The sequence below is a fragment of the Condylura cristata genome, unplaced genomic scaffold, assembly GCF_000260355.1.
Source record: "Condylura cristata isolate star-nosed mole 26May11 unplaced genomic scaffold, ConCri1.0 scaffold00002, whole genome shotgun sequence".
NCBI lineage: Eukaryota > Metazoa > Chordata > Mammalia > Eulipotyphla > Talpidae > Condylura > Condylura cristata.
Window position 1 is genome coordinate 71,614,030 of NW_004567103.1, and position 24,725 is coordinate 71,638,754.

The window sequence follows — 24,725 nt, forward strand, 5'->3', positions numbered from 1 at the left end:
GCAACCTCATTTAATTCATTATATTATTCATACCCAACCTACTTGGAAAAATTTGTGTAGCTCATTCTGCTCCTACTTACTTAAACCATTGCTGTTTCATTCAGAATCAGAATAAATTTTATAAATTTTGTTAGTTTTCTTTAATTGCCATTTTGAATTCACTGTCTAGAAGATCCTGCCTCTCAATTCTGTCTTTAAGTTTGATTTCTTAAGCATTATCATTCTGCTATAACTCTTGAATTTCTTGAATATATGCATGTGTTCCTTTGATTTTCCAGTAATTAATGTTATGGTTTTAGCTTTGGAATCCTGTTTTATAGAGCCTGGGCAGAGAGAAAGTGTGATAACCCTTTCCGCTCAAAACCCTCTAGGTTGAGAGAAGGCCAAAGTAGACCGAAATCTCCATAAAGTCCCATGCTGTCACTCTTCCTTTGTGAACAGACACTTCCTAAACTGAACACAAAGTGGTCCTCTTGTTTCCTGAATCTAGCAGTAGCCATAGATAGCTCTTTTCAATCTGTCAAGGTTTAGTTCTGAGATTCTGGAGGGTTGGCCAGAATGCTGCTCCTGTGACACGCACAGGAACTCAAGGTCTGGGCCCAACACCAGCAGGTACTGCTCATATTCACATCTACTGTGTAGTTGCTAGAGTCCTGGTGTGGGTGGGTCCACCATGTTTTTCCCCCAACAGGTGCAGGCCCAGCTATATAGTAGCACCTCTGAATCCCGCTCCCCTTAGAAAGTGTGTGTGAAGAATTATAGATGACTTCTGGTTGTACTTTAAGGGGACGTTTCTCTATAGCTGTTTACTTGATCACATCTGTCACACCCACCTAATATTCTTCAATAAAATTGTCTTAGGACAAATTAGTTATGTGGTGAAAATGCATGCAGTAGAGAAGTTATGGTAAGTCTACCTACCACAAAAGTGGAGAGAATTTATAATATGTACACAGGACCAAACAGGCAATAAAGAATAAAGGCATGACTATAATTTTATCCAATGGCACTATGGTTTTAAAAGAAAAAAATAGTAGCTACTATTTTTTCTATTAATACTGAGACTGAAGAAATAGCTACTAGAGTTGTTCTATTATTCATTGCAATCATTGTATCAACATTTTTACCATCCCTAGGTTATTACATATTGAAATGCTTACAAAGTCTATGTATTAAATGAGCTTTACATATTCCTTAAATGTATTATTCCATATAATTGGGGTTGATTCTCTTTCACAGTGTGTATAATAGGAAAAAAAAAAACTTACCTCAAATTTTCAACACTGTCAATGATTTCAGCAACCAACCTCCAAACAGCAAGGCAAGGAAGTTTTATGAAAACTTTATGTCAAAGCATAGGGCACTTCAGAAGTAAATAAACGTAGAATGGCCAGTATCTCAATCTCTTGAGCACTTTATTTGTTATAAATACAAGTCACCACAAGATGGCACCTTCTTACTTTCAACATCTACAGTTATAAACAATTATCTTCATAAAATGGTTTCAACGTTTTAATGTGTTGACTCAGATATTGAAACCTTATAAAAGCAAGACTTGCTACAAACAGGATCGGTGTTTGATGCATATTAAATGAGGTCAGATAATAACTTCAAAAAAAGAATTTATAAATATCCAGATAAGAAAATTGAAATTACAAAAGCAGAGTTTGTCATCATTAAACTGAATCACAACTGTATGTGGTTAATGCTATATCTACATGACTTAAGTATGTGTTAAAATACAGTTTCAGTAACCAAATAATCTACCTCATTCAACATAACCACCTATTTCATTTGTACATTCTTACATTCCATACACATTCCATTCAGAAACCATGTAGCTTTCATCTAGTCAGTTACACACACTCCATTTCATTTTCAATAGATGCAACCTGTGAAGTGCCATCATCCCAGACTACAAAACAAAATACAATCTTTAAAGGTAAAAACTCAGAGAATTTCTGAAATGGTTACCTATCCTCTCTGTGTTCATGAAAATAGGCAATCCAATTTGAAAGTCTTTGAACTAATGTAAACTCTAGAAAACTCAGTGTTGAAGTATGGGAGGGATAGACTTGCACTAATATAGTGCGTAACAATGCAGTGTCAGACTCATCATTGACAGTAAATGCCTTGGTTCGACTTTCCTCTGGATTGTCATCATGCTGCTGAAGAGTTTCCTCAAGTCTGTGGGAATTCCATCATGTTTTCTTCTTGTTTCCAAACAGGAAGAGAAGGGTTTCAGATCCTTTGGGAAAATCTAAAAACTTAAACTCACACCCACAAACAATTTGAAAGCAAAATGGCAGATCTACTAATCTTTGACTCCATGTCCAAATGAAGTTGAGGCAATATTACTTTTGCAATATTTGTATTCTGCCCAACATGTCACATTGTGAGATTCCTCAAAAAACTGAGAAGTCTGAGAGCTACAAAAGAGAAGCGGTTAAGGCAGTTGATGTCTACATTTGGATTTCTTTTCAGGTTACATGTCTAAGTCTCCATCGTAGGCTAAGGTCAGAGGCTTTTGTTGGGGAGGTGTGCTTTGATGTGGTTTTGGCTTCTTGCTGCAAAAGAAAAAGAATTCCTCAGATAATGTTGACAGAGCTATTTTATCTGCCAAAGACAATTGTGAAACCTAGAAATCCAAGCAGTTAAATGACAAACTGTTTTTGAAGTCAGATTATAAAATTGATATGTATGGACAACAGTTGTTTGTACCTTGTGTCAGATTAATGGTATGTATATAAGGGAATGCACTGAAGAGGTTAAAAGGCTGGGTCTCTGTGTTAGACCTGCTTAGCATCCAGGCTCTTCTATTTAGTGACTTTGGGGAGGTATATCTGGATTTGGTTCTTCTTTTTTTTTAATGTGTATGCTAAACTTACTTTAAGGAGAAGCATCATTTTTCCAAAATGACTTACTTGAACAATTACCACGGTATAAGGCTATATTTGTAGGAAGTATGTGAGCACCTGCTTTTCACTAATTCCTGAGATACTGTGTCTTCCATATTACAGCTATTTAACATTAGCAATAGAGATACTAAGCTCTAGTGACTTTTGCTGGTCTTGATTTTAAATAAAATATGCTTTGGCCTAAAATCTGACATTTAGGGGTCAAGTTACCACAGTCTGCTAGGAAAATTTCACTAATTTTTGTACCATACAAACTTTTTATCACCTGGTTTATCTAATATCTATACTTTGCCAGGTCAGGGATAACTAATACTCATCATCAGACAGAGCGAGGGGTGGGAGACAGAGGACGAAGGAGGAACATAGACAGGCCAGGGACAGAATAGAGGAAGAAAGACAGAAGAGACAAAGAAAAATGGGAACAGATGGGTAAGTAGAGAGGGAAACAGAGACACAGAGAGGAAGGGAGAAAGACACTGAGGAATGGAGAGATGCAGGGACAGAGGGGAAAGAGAAAAAGACAGGGACACACACAGAAAGGGATAGAGGTAGTCACAGGGAGACAGGGAAAGAGAGGTACACAGAGGAACATCAAGAGACAAAGATGGAGACGACACAGATGGGGGCAGAGAGAGACAAGAAAGACAGGGAAGGACAGTGAGGCACAGAAACAGATAAGGCGGGATGGAGAGAGACAGGGACAGAAGAGCAGGCCATCAATGGAGAGAGAGATAGAGACACAGAACAGTGATGAAGAGAGAAAGGAATAGAGAGAGGAGGATGGTGACAGAAGAAATGAGACAGAAAGAGAGGGAGAAAGAAGTGGGATCACGGTGAAATGGGAGCAGGGCAGAAATACAGGGGAGGGGCAGGACAGAGGCTCACAGACAGGGATGGTGAAACAGTGGGGGTGACATAGACAAGCCGATGTGGTGCCCTGATCTGGGGCAAAATGTCTCCTTTTTTATTCTTTTATTCTTTTATTCTTTACATGGAGTGACTCTCAATACATGTTGAGTGCTTGAATTTTACCCTCCCCCCACACACTCTTTCCCTACTTCTACCCTCAGAGTCCAGTTTGTAATCTCACTGGCCAGGGCCTGTCTCCGTGGTCGCAGCTTCCTGGACTAATTTCACAGAAACACCTGTTACTTGTCAGATGCACACACGTGGCCAATCCTGCATGGACCATGGTACAAAACCCAAGTCAGTAAACCACAGGGCAGCCTGAGAAGGAGGAAGGATCATTGCTGCTTAGAGACGAGCTTCCCTGACCTACCTGGAACCACTGAGTGGCAGATCCAGGCCCAGTAGGTCCCCTGCGGACCCAGTGTGTTCTCCCCAGAGACAGGCCGTTCACTGGCACAAGGTAAACAAAACTGTTGTCGACTCGAATGACTTGACTTTTAAACTCTGAATTTAAAAGCATTTTGATGTGTATGATTCGGTGTCATGTGGTCAATATTTACATATACCCATCATCTCACTCCAGTTTCAGTATATTTTCATCAATCCAAAGGAAGTTCTGTCAGCAGTAAGCAGTTTTACATTCCCTGCTGAAGCCCTCCGCCACCCCCTCCGGCAATGATTTACCTAATATGTGTATTTCAGATAAAAGGAATCACACTCCATGTGGTCTTTTGTTTCTGGTTGCTTGCACTTAATGGTTAAAATGAAGAATGTTATGTTTTGAGAATTTTATTATATGAAAAAACTGTTTAAGTGTCTAGTGGAATCTCCAGCTATGAAATGTTTAGGTTATAATTCCTGGGTAATAAACCTATTGTTTAAATTTGATGTTCATTATAAATTAGAGAAGCTAGAAAGGAATCACAAATACTTGTTAAAAAAGAAAGTCCAGACCCCATCAATCTCCCAACCCCACAATCCTGCACGTCCTGGGTGCTCAATGCTAGCACAGGCTGGGGTTCCCCAGCCTCCCACCGAGGCAGAGGACCCGCAGACACTGCAGCGAGCCCTTGGCTTTGAATTCTTCCCACTTCTTAGTTGAACTTCATCTGTGTTAACTGAGACTCTCTCTCCATGTACATCTAGAAATAGTTTTAGACAGTGGCTCCAGTTAGACTGCTGGGGCCCAGCTGTAGCTCCAAGAATGGACCCAGCTTGAAATAGGTTCTAAACAAGCTGATCTGCAGAATTTAAAGTAAGTGACATTGTATGGTCCCTCTCTCTCTCCTCTCCTTTCCTCTTCTCCTTCACCTCTCTCTCCTGTCTTTTTTCATCTGTCATTCTCTCTCTGTCCCTCTCCTGTTTCTTTCATCTGCTATCTCAGTCGCTCTCTGTCCATTCCCTATCTCTCCCTCACTCCTGTCTTTTTAATCCCTATGGGTCTGTCTTTCTCTCAACACCTCTCTCTCCTCTGTCGTTCTCACTTCTCAGTCTCCTGTTTACCTCAACCTCCCTTTCCTCTTTCTCTCTTGCTTATCACTCCCTCACTGCCCCCCTTCCTCCCATCTTTTTTCCCTCTCTCTCCCCATCTCTCTCCGGTCTGTCTCTCACTTCTAACTCTCCTGTCTATTTCAACCTCTCTCTCTTCCTCTGTCCTGTCTGTTTTTCTCTCCCTCTCCTGTCTCCACCTGTCTGTCTCCTCTCTCTAGCTGTCTTTCTCCTGTCTATCTCACTCTCATGACACTCTCCCCTGTCTCTCTCTCTCTCTTATTCTCACTCTTGTGACTCCTGTATCTCTCTCTCCCCACAATCTGTCTCTTGCTCATGTCTCTCTCTCATGTCTTTCTCCCTCTCTCCCCATATCTGTGTCTCTCACCCTCAGCTGTATCTCTCCTGTCCCTCTCTTGATCCTGTCTCTCTATTCTATCTCTTTACTCCCTCTCATCCTGTGTCTTTCTTTCTCTCTCTCACTACCCTGTCTCTCTAAACTCCTGCCTCTCACTCTTTCCCTTTCCTCTCTCTCCCCAGCTCCAGTCTCTCCCTCCATCTCTTTCTCATGTCTGTCTCTCTCTACCCATTTTCTCCATCTCTGACACCCTCTACTGTATCATCCTCTCACCTCTACCCCTCTCCTCTCTCCCTCTACCTAAATCTGTCTTCTATCCCCCTTCCTATATTTCTCTCTTGTCTCTGTATCTCACTCTCTCCTGTCTTTCTTTCCTCCCATCTCTCTCTCTCGCTTTCTACTGTCTTTCTCCTGTCTCTCTCATTCCATCTCTCCCTTCTTTCCCCCCATGTGTCTCTTTCCTGTATCTCTCTCTCAAGTTGGCCTGTCTCTCTCATATCTCCCTCTTTGGTATATCTGTCTCCTCTCTCAGCTTCTCTCTCTCTGTGTCTGGTCTCTGTGCCTATCTCCTGACTCAACTCTCACAACTCTCTACATCTCTCCTCTTTCTCCTATCTCTTTTTCTCTCATTCACCTGTATCTCACCCCTACTCAGTCTATCCCTCTCTCCTCTCACTCCTTTTTCTCTCCTCCCTCAACTCAGCCTGTCTCTCTCTCCAGTCTCTCTGCATCTTGCTCCACTTCCTATCTCTCCAATGTCTCTTCTTTCTCCTCATTCCATGTCTGTTTCTCCTGTCCTCGCCATGTCTCTTACTATCTCTGTAAACACTCCTGCCTTTCTCCCATCTTTTTGTGCCACTTTCCAAACTCTCCTGTCTCCCTACCACTCTCCTCATCTCTTGCCTATATCTCACTATTTATCTCTGTAAACTGTTTCTCTCCTGTCTCTATCTCCTGTCACTCTCTGCATCTCTCTACTATCTCTGTGTGTGTCTCTCTCTCCGACTCTCCCCGTCTTTGTGTGTCTCTTGCTGTCTGTCTCTCCAGTTTCTCTCTCCACCTCTTTCTGTATCTCCACCACCTATCTCTCTCTCCATCTCTCTCCAATCCCTCCATCTCTCCTGTCGTTCTCCATGTCTCTCTCCTGCATCTTTCTGGTATCTATCTCTCTGTGTCTCTCCAATCTCCCTATCTCTCTCACGAGAGCCATCTTTTCTGTCTCTCTGCATCTCTCTCCATCGCTCCTATATGTCCTGTCTCCATTACCTGTCTCTCTCTCCATCTCTCTGCTGTCTCCCGATGTCTGTCTCTCCTGCCTCTTTTCATCTCACTCCAACTCCATCTCTGTGTATCTCTGTCTCTACCCATCTCTCCCTCCATCTTTTTCTGCCACTCTCTCCATTTCACTCCTCTGTCTTTCCATGTCATTCCTGCCTCTTATCTCCCCCTCCATCTCTCTCACCTGCTGCTCTGTGTCTCTGCAGTCTCTCCTGTCTTTCCTCCATCTCCCTCAGCGTCTCTTTCCAATCTCTCCTTTTTATCCATCACTGTTTTTCATCTCCTGTCACTCTCTCCATATCTCCTCTATCTCCTGTCTCTCTTTCGATCGCTCTCATCTCTGTGTCTCTATCTCTCCATCTCACTCCTCTCCCTCCTGTCTTTCTCCATCTCTCCTCTGTTGCTCCATTGCTCTCCTTTCTCTCCATCATTTCTCTCTCTCTCCACCTCTCCTATGTCTGTCCATATCTCTGTCTCTCCATCTCTCTCCACCTCCTGTCTCATTCTCAATCTCTGTGCTATCTCTCTCTATCCCTCCATCTCATTTTGGCCACTCTCTCCATCTCTCCTGTCTCTCTCTGCATCTGTCTCCTGTTTCTCCTTCCATTTCTCTGGTGTTTGTCTGTCTTCATCTCTCTCCATCGTCTCCAATCTGTACTGTCTCCATCTACCCCCTCTCTCTGTCTCTCTCTATTGCACTTTTGTCTTTCCATCTCTCTCCTGTCACTCTCTGCATCATTCTCTATCTCTCCTATCTGTCCATCTCATCCCAGCCCTTCCCTCCATCTCTCTGTCTTTTTCTGTTTCTCTTCATCTGTCTCCTGTTTTTTTCTCCATCTCTCCATCATCCTTTTCTGTCTCTTTCCATATCACATCTCTCTCCATCTCCTATGTCTCTTGCCTCTCTTGCCATCTTTTTCTGTGTGCTCTCCTTGTGTCTTTCTCCATCATACTCCTTTCTTTCTTCTGTCTCTCCATTTTTTTCTCTAGCACTCGCTACATCACTCTCCAGTCTCTCTCTTTTCATCTACCTCTCTATTCTTTTTGCTGTCTTACTCTCTCCTCCTATCTCCTCACCTGTTTCTGTCTCTTTGTCTTCTCACTTCTCACCTCTCCCTCACGTGTGGCTCAGTCTTGCTTTAGTCTCTCTCACTCCTGTCTGTTTCTCTCCTGTCTTTTTCTGTTGCTCTCTCTTGCTCCAGTCTCCAACTTCCCCATCTCTCCACTCTCACCCATCTCTCTTTTTCTCATTCTCCTGTCTCTCTCTCCCCCCCATAGCCCTATCTCTTGCATCTGTCATCTTTCCAGTTTCTCTCTCCTGTTCCTCCCCTCTCTAATCTCTCCCAGGTCTCCCTCATCTCTATCCAGTCTCTTTTCCTGTCTCTTCCAACTCTCTTGGCTCTCCCTTCTATCTCAGCACACCAGTCTCTCTCTCATCTATCCAGTATCTCTCTCCCCCATCTCCCTTGTTGCTCCCTCCCTCGCACTTTCTTTTCCATCTCTTCTGTCCAGTCTCTCCCATCTCTCCAAACTCTACAATCTTTCTCTCTGGTCTCTATCCCTCCCTCTCTCTCAACCTCCCATCTCTCCCCCCATCTGTCCAGTCTCTGTCTCTCCCATCTCTTTGATCTCTCTGGTCTGCCCTGTCTCTCTCTCTCCCTCTAATCTATCTCATACCCCATGTCTCTCCACTCTCTATCTGCCCCATCTCTTCCCTCTCATTCCCATCTGCTATCTCTCTCCCATCTCTAGAGTCTCTCTCTCTGCCATCTTTCCAGTTTCTCCCTCTCCCATTCTCCAGTCTTTCCCCCCCCATCTCCTTATCTATCTGTCCTGTCTCCCTCATGTTGTCTCAGGTTTTTCCAGTCTGTCTCGCCTCTCTCTCGGTCATTTCTCTCCTTCTGTAACATCTCTTTCTCTCTCTGCTCTCTCTCCCACCTCTCCAGTGCCTCTCTCTTTTCTCTCCCCTTTCTTTTTCTGTTTATCTAAATATATACACACACATAGTGGTTCCAGTTACACTGCTGTGTTCGGCTGTAGCTTAGACAATGGACCCAGCTTGAATAAGGTTCTAAACAAGCTGATCTGAAGAATTTAATGGAGTGACATTGAATGATCTGTCTTCTATCTATCTACACACACACAGTGGCTCTAGTTACACTGACTGCTGGGCCCAGGCTGTTCTCAGCGAATGGACCCAGTTTGAAATATTGTTCTAAACAAACTGATCCTATGTCAATATATAAGGAAGTTCATTTGAAATGATATGAATCTTTTCCCTCCCATGAGGGGAAAGTAAAAGAAATGGGAGAAATATAGAAACTTACACAATTTTGGACAATTCAGTCTTAAATCATATTTGCCATGAGAAAGAGGAGAGCTAAGAAGGGAAATGAGATGGTTGGGTCATTCATTATAAAGCAACAACACTATTAAATTTGCCTGAGAGACATTTAAAATTGATCAGCCTCTGTGAGCTTGGCCTGAAAAATTCTCTTTAAATTTTTACAGAGGTATTGTTATGAATTCTGGAATGTGGCGAGGAACATTTTACTATAAATCTTTAACCTCTCAATTGACAGATAGTAAAATCACAACTATGTATTGTGAGATTTCATAACTTCTATAGAGCTTAAATGTTCTACATTTTGCTAGGTAGTTATGACTTGATAAAGCTTTTTGATTCCTTAAAAAGAACCCCAAGAAGAGGTGCTGAGTGGCAGGTCTGCCCTCTGTAAAGCCAACAGCAAGGAACAAGGATTGCTGTTAGAGACCCCAACTCACTTTATCTCTTAGGTCTTCTTTTAGAAATTAAGTAATTTTATAAATCATTTCCCTGACTCCTATCAGCAAAGGTGTAATACTAAACCCAGACTGACAACGCCTGGTGGTGTGGCCACCACTACATCATTTTGTACACGCAATGGCCATCTTCAATCCATCACACTATTCCTTCCTGTAGAGGCAAGAAGCTCCCTCATAACTCTGCATAATGGGACACCCTTGACAGCTACCATCACTTACAGAGTTAGCACAGGAATAAACCATGGTATAGTCCCTGGCTCTCAGAGATCACTGACTGACACAACTTACCGTGACCTCTTCTAGTCATCTGCATTTTAGCAAAGGATAAAGCCAGAAAAGGGAGCTCATTCTAAGCTGAGGCAAGCTGCTGGCACCACTCAAAGCCTTGAAATCAAGCCATGAGGACCAATACCCAGGACAGTAGAGATTAAATAGTTTGATGAAAGCAAGAAGATATCTTGTTTACACAGGTACTTGTGAGGCCTCATCCTCACTGGGCTGGGACGTCACTCTCTGACTTAGGCAGAATGAATAATTATCATAGTAACTTCCGGGTGCTCTGTCTAGATTAACTATCAGCTGATCCAATCATCCTGCCCACTAAATAGTCTCATGGATGTTTGTTGTCAAGGGAACTGGGGCATCAGTAATATAATTAAAACTCTGAACACTAATGGCAGATGGACCAGGGGTTGTATCTGAACAAAGTGGTCCTTGAGAAGACAATTTTTCTGTATTTTCTCAAAAGTGCTTCCAAAATTTATTATAAATTGCTTTCATCTAAAGTATGCACCTAAGATCTGACATATTATGACAGTTCTCTTTGTCCTAAGCCTTTTATTTTGGAGAGAAAACATAAAATCTCTAAAAAACTGTCATCCTCTAGCACTTCTGTAAGCTATTTAATAGACGTAGATGTAGATGTTGTGAAAATATCTATTTGGATTCTATAGGGAGCTCATATGTAACAGTAAATGGTATGTGTTTTGATATCAGTTGGTTTGTTCCAGATTTATAGCTTATTTTACTTGGGAAACGATGAGTCTAAAAATGTGAAAGGTATAGGTACTTTTTGGAATCTAAAGGGTTTTGTGGAGCTAGTCAAGGGGAAGAGAGGAGATAAAGACCACTGCAAAGAAAACATACTGAATTTAGGCAAAACTGAAGTTGATGTTACCAAGTTGACCTTGGATAAGCTATTTAACTTTTACATAGACACTTTACTATCAAAATGAGAATAAGAGCCCTACTAAATTAACCTATGTAAAGGTTTGAAGAATCCTGATTATTATTTATCCAGTCACTTATTCATCCCTATCAATAATACCTAATTATTACACATTTCATTTTCTCCGAGTTCTTGGGGTTTGGTAAAGGAGGATGATATGTACACATGCTAATACCAGAATAGTCAATTCCACACTGTATGGCCAGGAAAATGTAGGCATTGGAGTTTTTAGAAGGAACTGGTAAAATGCCAATAGCTAATGATGAAATTAGATTCAAAGAAGTACTTATTGAAAGACTGAATATGAGGAAAGGAGGGTGAGAGTAATTATTGAACTAAACAGTGGATGTGAACTTTGTACAGGTCTGCATTTTATGAAATATGTAACATTGGATTATTGATGGGAATGATGACCAAGTATGTTGATTAAATATTAGAACAGAAAAAGTACTGTTTTATCCAAATCAAATATACTTATTAAGGAAGGCAGTGCTTTTACTTCTTGAGTGAGAAATCCTCTCAGTGATTTTGGGCCTGTGTACTACATGTGATTCTCTAGGGAATTAGTAGGTGAATTTGAAAGTATCTTTTAGAGAGTGCTGGTCTCCTAAGTTTGAGGGTGACCAGGATGGACAGCAGGAAAGAGACATTTGTAATAAATCCCAACATGTAACTACTGTGCTGCTCCCAGTGGAAGGCATTAAAACCAAACATTAGAATGGGAAATACATGAGAAATTATGGGTATAAATATTTATGTGATTTTGATATTGAAGTGGGAAAATTTCATTGATCTTTTATATTAAGAATCCTTTAGGAAATTCTATCACTAGAAATAAGTAATGTATGTAATTCCTAGAGCCTAAAGTCCTAAGAAGGCACATCGATAAATATTTATTGGTAAGGAAATAGATTAGAGTGAATACTTTTTGATGTTGGAAAGGAATAGAGAAGTGTATGAAGGCAGATTTTATGGATAGTACTAAATGATAATTTTAGGTCTCTTAGATATTTAACTTAAGAGGGAATCATAACTGGGGATGTGACTTAACAGCTAGAACATATCCAAGCTTTTACAAGCTAATAGACAGATTAGCTGGAAGTGGAATTACAATATATTGGGCCATTGCTTGGCTGCAGCTTCTCAGCTGTCAAACCTTCATTTCCTTAGTTGCAGTTTAAGAACTTCCCACTTTTTTTCAGTCCTTTCTGGGGGTTGAATGCTTTTGAACCTCTAATTCAACTTCACATTTGTTAAGACAGGATCTAGATAAATATTTAAATTTATCAAATCATTTGATTATAGGGTGCACAATAACTAAAGGTGTTAGTTTTTGCTACAACACTGTAGAAACATTAGTTGGATAAGAATCCAATTTCTAGTGATTCATTTTCTATCACTACAGGTGGCAGAAAGAATTCAAACCATTTTATTTTCTCACTAAACTTTCACTGATCAAAAACATGAATTAAAAAACCTGTGTAGTCCTGAAAATAGAACTTGAGGCAAAATATACAAAAGGTAGCTATGAGTCAAGATTAAAACCTGAGTAAAATTATGAAGGAAATAGTCTGAGGCAGATGATGAATATGAATATCTTGATTTGGAGAGAAAAGTAACACTTTGATCTCATGAAAATAATCTTTTGAAAATTCTGCTTAGGAAGCTAATAAAATATTCTCAGCACACACACACTTGGAGACTTTCAAATATATTTACTACTTCTATCTGGTTTCAAGAGTGGCTCATCAACTAAAACATTCTGTACAATCAACCTATCCTTTTCTGAAAATAATAAAATTTCAAGAACCTGTCTTTTATGAAAACGGGGTTCCTGAAATTGACAGTTAAATTTTCTTTCCTAGGGCCCTCCCTGGTGGTACAGCGGGTTAAAGCACAGCACTAAGAAGCTAAAGCCAATTCAGCATGAGTTTGATCCCCGCCCCAGAGGTGATGGACATGGCACAGCAGACCTCTCCTGTCCTAGCTGCATATTAGAATTACCCCCAACATCCAGAGCTCCTGGCCACATTCAAGAATCATTCACTGAGATGTGCAAGAAGGCTGCCAAAATACAGTCAAAGCTGAAAGCTACTATCTAAGTCAAAATATCAAAATGGACAATTTGTGTGATATACCTTGTAAAAGTATTTGAATATCAAATATATAAACAGTACTTCAAATGAAAACAACAATTCTGTTTTTAATTACTTACAGTAGGGCTCAAAGGCCCTATAATGCTGGCCAATGATCCTAAGTTTTCCTTTAGTAAAATATACCATCTACAAAAATAGTGAGAAAAATGTAATACTATTCAGTACTTACCAAATAAGGTAGGAAGTAAATACTAGGAAAATCATGATAAGAAAACCGCCACCTGAAACGCCATAAACCCACATTTTCACTCGGCCATCTGTTTAAAAGAAATAACATAACAAACTTAGCATACAAAGCTTTATTTCTCATCTGAATTGTAAGACTTGTATATAAATGGAAATACTCATATGATCAAATGTCAAAAAAAAGTGATAGTTGATAGATAGATTTCATGAGATTTTTCAAACCTAACAATTAACAGGCTATTTTTAAATAGTTTGATGTATTTATAGTCTTAATACATTTAATTGAAGAGTATCACAACATAAATAGGACCAAAAAGATTAAGAGAACACTCTTACATGCAAAATAACAATGACCATTCTTGGTGACTTGACTTCCCAAATAATTTCTGGTGAAAAAAATAACTGAACTAATCAATTCACCTAATTACTACTAAATGAGCATATGTAAATTTGAGCTTCTGGAAATTTAGTGGATCTTGCTCTGTTTCATAAGAACACACAGTTAACTAAGAATTGGATTGACAAAGCCAGTCAAATACACGAAGATACAAGTTCATTATACTACATGAATGTAATTAACTCTGGATCTAAACCCCACACATTAGCATCTTATTCTAAGGCTTCCATGGGATGAAAAAAATCTAAAGCTATTGCAACAAGACTTGTTTGGAATAAAATCACAATTATATAGCTACTTATTAAAAGTTTTTGCTTAGGAGACACTTTTAAGCTTCAATCAGGATCTAGAACAAGTTTTCAATGCAGTAATGATGCATAGGTATGGTCATAAAACTTTTAGCAAGGCTTTGATCTCTTTAAACCACTAATGATGAAATTCCCTATTCTGAAGTGATGATTTTCTATGGCACATTGGCCATAGAAAAGTCTTCCCTGAGCAAAAATGCACTTCTCATCTTATTATACTTACAACAAAAAGATACAGTAGTTGGAAAGTCCAATGTGATTAAGTCCCTAGTGTAGATGTATGTGGTGCATGATGTCTAAACTAATTATTTTTTACATTGAGGTTGAGAGAAAGGCTTATTTTTCTTACTATCAGTTCTTTACTTGGGAACAAATTCTTGCCAGTTTCCTTTTAACTCATTTCATAATTTTTTTTAACATACTTATGAATCTAAGTACATACATGCAATAACTCTCTTAAAGACGTGCATATCAGCCACTTAATGTTGGAAATATTTCCATGACAGCTCATAAAGGCAACCTTTATCTCACTTGTAAAAATATCAGCTACATTGTATAATTGTCATATTGTTTTATCATTCTATTTATAGTTAGGTTGTCTTATGGATTCTTTATAATAAGCCCCATGTAATATCATATAAATATCTCTTTTAGCATATGTATATATTTGTATGATGAATTCCTAGGAAATTTTAGGTCAAAATGTATGATATTGTCAAAGTTATTCCTAAGGTTGGTCCAATTGTCACTCTTTCTTCCCAAATAGACGTGTATGTATACACATACATGTATGCCATATTGTATGTGCAAATATGCGTATGTGTTTATAAGTGTGTGCCTAAATACATCACCGAAACATGTTTATCTTATACATGGCATTGCTGATATTTTAGTGAGGCCCCCAAAGTTACATTTTCATTTGTGGATTTGAAGACTCATTTTTCAGGGGACCTCACCCTACTTCTGAAATAATGGGTTAGCCTGAATACATTTTAGATCATCCTTCTTTCAAATTAAATCTGCTAATTTAGACACACTCAAAAAGACATTTTTGTATCCATGTCATGCAAAGCCATAAAGCAAAGTCCAGAGTTGAATAGATACTGTGGTCATCCTAAAAGGTCAATTGGGGGTGTATATCTTGTTTCTTCCTCTAGGTCTTGGGTTCCTTGGGCTCTTATTCTGGCTTTATGCACGTATACTTTTGATATGGCAAAAACACAGGGCCTGGGAAGAAAGTTCCCAAGTGACAACTATATTTTACTTAAACTGTCTTTCTCCTCTGTATTTCCTTTTAGGTATACTGCTTTACTCAGTTATTCCAAGCATTTTATTTCCCAGGAGAGAGATTTAAAATAGGCACAGAGGATCTCGTAATTTTCTGTCTACTTCCCAGACTGGGCAGCAGAGATTAGTGCTATGTAAAAGCTTTAATGACATTCTTTTCACACTTTTTCTGCTAATGTCTGGTCCTGTGGCCTTGACCAAATTAGTTTCCATTGCCAGCTTCAAATACCTAATCTCTAAAATGGGGGCGATAACACCCTATTAAGTTGCAAGAACATAATGCGATTATTCAGGATACATAGCCAGCCTGGGACCACAGGTAAGACAGAAAACATCTAATAAACGTCCCTCATGTCCTTAATAACCACTGGTACCTGAGCATTATGGGCTTGCACAGCTAATTCACCTGACAATTCTGAAGGGCAGCGGCCTTTAGACTGACTTCATGGGTGAGGAAATATATACAGGGAGGTGAAGAAATTACTCCTAAACACAAAGCAAGTACATTTTGAGCCATGATGCCAACAAAGTCTGTGTGTCTGTGAGACCAATGTTCTTTACAGCTTCTCTAGTGTTTCTTAATCCATTGTGCCTTAGGCTGAGGTTACAGATTCGCACACACACTGCCTATATGAACACTGCATATCTAAAAGGAACAGTTTATCACACATTTCACATTCGAGAAACCTTGAGTGGAATCATACTGCCTCTTCCTTTTCTCCTGCTTTCCTCACTATATGAATGGCATCCCCCCAGGAGAAAATTTTCACTCTTGCAACTGAAACACACCTGGTTCAAGGGGTTGAAGAGACCATCCTTTAAAAATATCATGGATTTTTGAATTCACAGGTCTGTTTTTTCCGGAAAGGTTTTTCACATCAGCTTTTTTATCCTCAGAGCCAGGTACTTTCATGCAATAATCCAGGAAACCATTTGATCTCATTATCTCCGTATAACCCTTTTCACAACCACAGACTCCACCCTACAGCATAAAAGATATTTTTCTAATTACACAGTGAGTTGTGCAGATGAAAAAAAGAACATTTTAAGAGTCAGAATCACTTAACATTTGTATGATGTGTCATGGAATTTTAAAATTTCTCAGCAACAGACTTGCCAAACATATGAAAATCTACTAAATAGTTTATCTTTTTGAATTCTAAAGTAAACTCTTAAATAAATCATCAGTTTTTTCTAGAGAGTTATAATTCTTAGAGCTTCCAAATGTGAAATTACAATTCTTGTCAATAAAAGGTATTAAAAATCTAAGAAGAAAAGAATATAGATAAGGTATTTAATCAAATTATCCTCAACTCTCCCAGCAGCTTTTCTGTTCTCAATACCGAGAAGCAAAGCAACAGGGGTTATGTTAGCCTCATGTCACCACTCATGTGGTAAGACTTATCAGTCGGCCAGATTTATTTAGGTAATCAATTGCTGACTGAAGACATGATTTTGAGACACAATAGATATTAAAACTAAGGATGCCTCAATCACCTACCAAAGAAGGGTGGGGAAAAATATGATAGTTAATAACTTCCCATAGTTTAAGAAAGTAGCATGTTATATAAAAACAATTATTAATGCCTTTAACTGAAGTTACAGAGAGAAATAATTAAGACAGCTGTACATGCTGGTAATTAAGTCACCCTTGCAGATTTGTATTAGAGTGAAATGTAACCAGTTACATATGGGACCAGTCAAAAATGTTCAAAGGAAAAAATATATTTGTTTTATTAAAGAAGGTATCTAGAAAGTTAGTAGCAAGTCACAATTTCTATGTATGTAGAATATAGGCCAATGAAATTTCTTCTGATCTCTTCCTAGCTATCTGCTCTGTACATTTAGTCATTAACTTTGCTTCAGACAAGAACCCACCTTGAAATAGAAAAGCCATAAAATAGGACTGAGTTCTTGATTTATTTTTAACCAACTAATATTTCGAAAGAACACACTATAAAAAGACAGTTGTTTCCTTACGGAACATAACTTTTAAGAAATCGCATATGTACTGCATGCTTAGTGTCATTGACAGAACTCACTGTACAGATATATATATATATATATATATATATATATATATATATAGATAGATAGATAGGTATACAAAATATTAGATATTAAATAATGTATAATATATATAATTACATATATATATAATTTTTATCCATAGGGATCTACATGACTTATTTAACAATAACGAAAGTCAGCTGACACCATGGTAATCATAGCATAATTAATTTTGCTACATAACAATTAGAAAATATGAACATTCATGTATAATTTTATTCAAATTGGTTTAGGTATATTAAAGGCTAGGAAGAGAAAAGTAAATAAACTGAGAATATTTATTAATAAACAGAGCTAACATAAATTGGATAAATGAAGGCAGATTATACCATGCAAATAAATTTTTACATTGAATATTAATATTTCAACTCCCTTGAGGTTTTTAACATTTACAATTTTAATATATTGACATTGAGGAATAATAAGATTATTATATTTAAGACATTTACCATGTCAATTTTTTTTTTTTGCTTCTGAATTAATATTGTAAACCCATGTAACCTTATTAAAAAAAAAAATGATAGCTGTGATTACTCCTGCCACTGCCTCTAGATGGTATCACGGACACACAGAACTACTGTTATGCTAGAGCAGACTGGCAAATGTCCAACAGTAAATGCTTAACACAAAAATGTAAATGCCTGTAGATAGCTCCGGAGCAAGACTCACCTGTGTACAGTAGGAGAAAGGTTTTCTGCAGGCTGGGTTGCACTGCCGAATAGCAGCAGGACGTGCTTGAGGGGAGCAGCCTCCTACAAAGGAAATCCCACCATCATTTGGAGAGACTTCTGTGATAAACATTTGAAACATTTTTTCCCTCTCTCTGGCACTGGTCATTTGTAAAAGTATCATTAAAAAAAAAATTGGTATGTAGCCTAGACTTGTTTTTTGCTGACCCCAAGGTGGATTCTTTGGGGTGGCAAGCTCTGCTAACAGAAGCTGATTATAGTATAGTTCTAGCTCCTCATATCAAACGGCTATGCTTCAGGGCAGTTTGTGAGTGCCAGGATCAGTAAAAGAATTGAGGAAATCTCAATTTAAGTTTAAGAGGAAAAAATATATCTGCTCAAAGACCCCTTTTACATACATTTTTCTCCAGTTCCTGGATACTCAATGAGACACTCTAACTGAATGCTAATAGAATGCCACTGATCAATTCATAAAATCAAATGCTTTAGTTAACATTTTTAATGTATTCTAGCCAGAACACAAACACACAATCACACACAGTTTTATATGTGTGTGTAAACATGTGAATATATACATACATATCCACACACTAAAGAACAATCTCCAACAGCTCCAGGAGTTGTCATAGTAGCTGGCATTGTATTTGCTCAGTAACTAATTTTGAATAACTACATGCTTCTATGATATGTAAATATATCTCTATAATATGAAAGCCATGCACACATTACTAGCGCCTTTATAGATTCAGGTACTAAGCTAATAAGTTGATAGCTGAAGATGCTAATTAGATTGTATTTCTATTATATTGGCTATATTTGTATTTTTGTACTTTTCAGCCAATTGCAGTTTAACTTTGCAGCTAGCAAAAGCTTGGGCATAAGCTAAAATGAAGAACAGGCAGGTGCATATTTTCCCTGAAAATGAAGCAGCTAAATTCTGCTGCTACTTGGAAAAGAAAACAAATAATTCACAATGAATTATAACTACAAGCCCTACAATTAGCACCAAGGTGTGAAATTGCTAATTTGAGTGTTAGTGACAGTAACACAAAGCAGTGCTGCTACCAGTTGTGTTTGGAGGTTGGTACCCCCACTATAAACCAATGATCTTCAAGGTTATTTGTTCATGTTTGGAAGAAGGGAACTAGGAAGCAAATACTAGAATTTGTATAGCATATGCCACGTTTTGTGTAAATACTAAGAATAAAGGTAAATTCTAATAATCCTTAGCAGAATGTACTGTTAACATGAGTTCATCAAATGGTCAGTCTTGTAAAAGTAGGACTTTAACAGTTTAATTCTTAGCATACAATGCTATCTGTGTTCCTGTGTACGAAGATTCACAGTATATTTAGTTTTACCAAACATGCAAAATTGAAAGGCAGTTTAAAGTATAAAGGTAATACTAACAGTGCAAAACCAAAAAATAAGCAGAGCTGACAATTCTTCCATACCCATAGAAAGTATTTCTCCCACCTTTGCGATAAACTCTGTCAGTCACAGTAGTAAGTAGAAACATGGAAACTGACTTTTCTCCAATAGTCAAGCATCAAAAAAACTTTGTAACTGAGAGGACCATCTGCAGAATCAGTTGTATCTACTGTCATGAATGAGGTACCCTTGTTTGGTCTATATTTAGATGTTAAAAAATCATGACTACCATATTCAAATACAGCTTTCAAATATAGCACCTGTAATTTTTGTACTATTAAAATATTTGAAAGTTAAATTGTGTCTGTTTTCGAAAATCTAGAATATGTATAAGTTGTGTATGTGTTAAATATACAATTAGCAGCACAGGGATATGGTAGGGTGAAATATATCCTTAAAATTTTTACATAGAGATGCTACATGATTTAAAACTTTAGAGACCATTGTTGTAAGCTAGCATTGATCATCTTCAGTTTTTATCTCAGCTTGTGACTATTAAGGACATTTTTACTTAACTTGTCTGAGATAGTATGTTTATATTCTAAGATGTGAAATTTGATGGAAATTTGCTAAAAATATCATTTAATTAGGCTAATTACCACTCCTCTTGTTTATAATTTTAAGCTAATTGGCCTCCCAGACAGCAAAACTCGGGTCTTTTTGAAGTGCCCACAGTCATCGTTGGCAGGATTACCTGTGACATTAATGCCGTCTGAACGCTGGCACCACACAGTTCGTTCATTATTGTTCCAAAGACTTGCTTTCCATGTGTATTGGTAACATTTGCCTCCTGCAAGTAGATGTAAAGTGGCTCTATTATTCTGTATATAAAAATAATATAAACATGACTCAAGGGAGCTTAAGAGATGAAAAGTTCTCTTAGTACCTGTACAAGGGCGTGTTTCCAGCACCTGCTGGGGGCAGCTGTCTTGGTTCTCAAAAGACTGAATTATAAATGTCCTTGACCTAGACTGGCGGCCCATTGTCTCGAAGCTTCTTCCGTCAATGCAGGTTAATTCACACGTGCTCCACTCTGACCACTTTGTTAAATGACAATCGCCTGGGTGAGTGTGAAGCACAGAGCAGAGGAAACATGAAAGCTGTATCTACATATTTACACAGGCAGGGTTCAGAGAAGATTTGCGGTGGTGCAGTGACGTGGGCGATTTCTGGGTACTGCACACTTGACTTGGACCAATTTTCCAATTAGACAGTACTAAATGATAAAGTAATTTATGGTGTAATCTAGTTTAGCAAGATAGTGCCAGAAATGAGATTGCCACTACTTTGCTTCAAATTATAGTAATCTTATCTCGAGAATACTGTATGTCAGCTAGTGATAACAAAAATTTTAAAAGGGTAATGTAAAGATTATAGTAACTCAGTTTTCAAAGAGCAGAATAATATAAAATAGATGGTCTTAAAAAACATAGAAAGGGAATAAGACAGTCACTGAAGTGGAATAATGTTGGACCCAAAGAGTATGTAATTATCTAAATATATACACTTATGTACGTGTAAGTATGTAAATATATGTGAACATGTGTGTGTATGAGTTTACACACAAAGGTCTGCTTCCTGCCATATTATAAGGCTATGTAAAGATAAATTAAGTCAGCTTAAAATTAGGTCACACACACTCAGTTGTGCTATGAGGAATAAAATGTTATATAAATGTAATGTAAATAGTGATCATCTTTACAAACACACAGGACTTGTCCATTTAAATGAGGGCTTTCATAATCCTATAGCCTTACTTGTTCCCACCCTGCTACCACCCAGGGACTCATCACAGTGAATTAACACTTTTTTTTTAAGATTTATTTATTCTTGCATACAGAACTGGGATACATGCCAACAGTACAGGGATGGTGACAGGATTCACCAGAGACAGAACAGAGAACAGAATAGGCAGATCAGCGAAGTACACTGAGGGGAGCAGCAGGCTAGACAGGAGAGGTCTGCTGTGCCATGTGGTCACCTCCTGGACTAGGGATCGAACTCGCACTAAAGTGGCTGCAGCTAGCTTGCAGTGCAGTGTCCTAACCTGTTGCGCCACCAGGGAGGACCAAGTTAACACTTTGAGTGCTGGCCAGTGTACTAAAGATGGCCAGGTCAGGTATTAACACATTTTCTAGGTGGAGTTACGATTGCTCAAAGTCTGTTCCATGTAAAACACCAATAAAACAGTGACAAGATTGAAACTTAGCTCTTATATTTCCATGTGCTGTCTTTTTCCTCTGGTTTGCTTTATCTCCCCTGAAGTTGTGGATAGAGTCCAAAGTGATAAGCTCAATTCAATTAACTTTGCAATTTTAAAACTTCAAATTTGATGAGCTAGTTTCTGCAGGAAAAAGTAGAAGAAAGTAATGAAGAAACTTGCATACCTGGACAAGGCACAGAGCAGGGCTGCTTCAGGATGCTGTTCTGGAAGGGCATGTCTCCACACAGGGCGTCATCTACGCGTACAGCCGTGTGAGTGCTGGAGCCATTATGGACCATGCAGGAAAGGCTTCGGATCTGGACTCCTTCCCCGCAGTCTCCACCCTGTGAGATAAGAGATAACTGTTAGAATTACCCCTAAAGCTATCCTGTTTATAGTTTTGACTCCTAGCACGTCTTGCCCAAGAAAACCCTAGTTGCATATTTCTGCATTGAGAGTGATCTCTGGATTGCTGACATACAGTATCACCAAGAAATTCTCAGAAAGCTGATGAAGAAGCTGAAGGATAAAGGCAAATTTATGCTTCATAATTTATGAAATCAGAATATGATGATTCATTTTGGAACTCAGCCAGGACTGGCTGTAAAAGAAAAAATACATAACTTGTCTAGGTGTATGTGATAAAATGGCCTAATCCATAATCACTCCCTAAGAAAGCATGTTCAGCCACAGGGCATAAATTTCTCTTTTACTTGGCTTGTTTTTCTTTTGTAGAGAATTCAGTACTTTCTCATATGGATTAGGTTAGGGTTTCCAGTAATACAATGTTTTTCTCTATTACCATAAGAAGCTGTTTTCCCAGCATACCTTCTGTGCTGAATAATGTTCTTTGAAGATATTTTATACAAATCCCACTCAGATTATTCTAGACAATTAGAAAAAAATTGTACGGTGTCTCACAGAAACAGCAGCTTAGAATTGGAAATCTCGTGGGGCTATCTGGCTCAGCCATCTGTCTGATGAAAGGTTTCCTACTAGAACATTTTTGGCAGCTACTCAGAAGTGCTTTCTCCTCCTCAGTTTTATTCAGGTACTCATACTTAAGAAAAAAAAAAGGGATTTAATTATTTGGATAACTTTTACATCAGAGCTCTTTTTTCTATAAATACCTATGAAACATAGGTGAGGGCAAAACTATTGTGGCAAGAAGATGAAATGCCGGGATGACAAACGTGAAGGTAAAAGAACAAAGGAGGGACAAAGGGGAAACAATGTCACTAAACTTGCCTCAACTCCACAAGTAAATGCAGCTGGTCAACCACAGTATCTTCCAGTCATGTCCTGTGTATCAGCAGGACTCAGTCCCATCAATGATGGAGGTGAGTGGAAGAAGGGAGAGGCATTAAAATGTCAATTCCTTCTTGGATCCAGTTTTCTGTGGTCAACTTCCCTCTCAGAGAGTATTAACTCTCCAAGGAGTGTCACTCAGCTTCCCCTACTCCAGCAGTCAGCATTCAGCTACCACTGTAGCTCCTCCCCTAACTGGGAGAAAGGGGCTTTGCAGCTCTGTTGTTGCAGTCAGAGAAGCAAGACCCAACCCATTATAAGGTAGCAGTGACAACACTGCCATGTACCAGGAAATTCAGTTTCATCTCTGTGTTCCTTTTCCTTCAAAAGGACTCAGAAACTGCATTGCCTATGTCTTGGAGCTGTGGCCCTTGAAGTGATAGGAAGGAGTGACGAAGAGAGTAGAGGTGACACAAGGCATGTAGCAGGTAGGTGATCAGAAGCTGATGGGCCTACTGAGCACCAACCAGGTCAAGGCACCATGGTAGCAGCAGGCGAGTGTCAAGGTCAGTTCAGAATACTGGAGGTCTGGTACTCTGTACAGACTACTGGTACAGGGTAGATGCTAAGAAAAATTCTTGACATAAGAAAGTCTCAGGACAGGTGTGACTTGTAGCAATTGTAGGTCTTGTAGCAATTTTAGGCATGGAAGAATCTTAGCATATCAGTTGGGGCCATCATATACTCTTTTAGAGATGCTTTAACATGATTATGACTTGTTTACTAAGATGGCAATTCTATACTTGACTTATCAATAGCTCATAATTGCATAATCTGTTTTTCAGCTGTTGTAAAATTGCCAAAACATGCACCCTAATTCTGAACCTGAGTGCATTATTTGGGGAAATAAGTAGAAGTTTAAAATTAACTATCATTCAAAGCAAATACTGAAGTGAATGTTAACTCCTTGAAGTGGGAAATAGCTGGTGTATGTTAAATTCCTCTTTTGAAAGGATTTTATCTTACAACTTATTATTCCAGATGATGGTGCCACTGCACACCATCATGTGAAAGGTATATGCCTTGCTATAGAACAGTCTGAAGCTACAGCATCACATGAGATTTGAAATTACTGCTATCTGGAACCTCAGGTAACAGAGGAAGCAACTCATTAGTGTAACATTTCAGGAAATGATCGATGAAGATCTCACAGGAAACATGAAATCATAGGGATCATTTTAAAAACCAAGACAAACAATAATTTGCTACTAATATGTATCCTCCTTCAACCATAATCTCCGAAACTTTTAACATGATAGGAAAAGGAATCAGCATCTGAATGATAGTAATATTCATAAAGTGAACATTCATCCCCCCTTAATCATGAGACTTTAAACAGCAGTGAGGTCAAACCAACCCAGAAAACTTAACACAAGCATGTCAACAACTAGGATTCTTAAGTTCTCCGTTGTCCAGATATTAGCAGATACTTTGTATACTCTGAGTCAGCATCTCTGCCAGATGTGGATTGGCAGCTGGTGCTAATAATCAGTTTTAATCAAAATTAAAATAGCAACCACATTTATTAAGCTCGTAATTTATGTCAGGTACTGCATAATGAGCACTGCATCTGAACTCTGTAATCCATATAAACCTCACTCCCCCTCCTGAAAAATAGGTACTATTTCAACCTCCATGATACCAAAAACAGAACTGGAAACTCTGAAACTTGGCAAAATTGCTGAGTCAGGAACAGTGGTAGAATT

General features: G+C 38.6%; 1 protein-coding gene across 4 annotated transcripts in view; it reads right to left on the minus strand.

Annotated features, from left to right (window-relative positions):
* Nucleotides 1–1,399: 1,399 nt before the first annotated feature.
* The window catches only part of THSD7B (thrombospondin, type I, domain containing 7B), a 792,320-nt gene continuing 768,994 nt past the window's right edge, over nucleotides 1,400–24,725 (minus strand). For 3 of the 4 annotated variants that reach the window (XM_012728251.1, XM_012728256.1, XM_012728242.1), the window contains 7 exons: nucleotides 21,896–22,055; nucleotides 20,395–20,568; nucleotides 20,203–20,298; nucleotides 18,058–18,140; nucleotides 16,108–16,300; nucleotides 13,310–13,397; nucleotides 1,417–2,567 (listed from right to left, as the gene is read on the minus strand). In XM_012728251.1, coding sequence (XP_012583705.1) covers nucleotides 2,486–2,567; nucleotides 13,310–13,397; nucleotides 16,108–16,300; nucleotides 18,058–18,140; nucleotides 20,203–20,298; nucleotides 20,395–20,568; nucleotides 21,896–22,055 — 876 coding nt within the window. In that variant the 3' untranslated portion in view covers nucleotides 1,417–2,485. Of the gene's footprint in view, nucleotides 2,568–13,309; nucleotides 13,398–16,107; nucleotides 16,301–18,057; nucleotides 18,141–20,202; nucleotides 20,299–20,394; nucleotides 20,569–21,895; nucleotides 22,056–24,725 lie in introns of all 4 variants that reach the window. The other variant, XM_012728237.1, reaches the window with a different exon arrangement.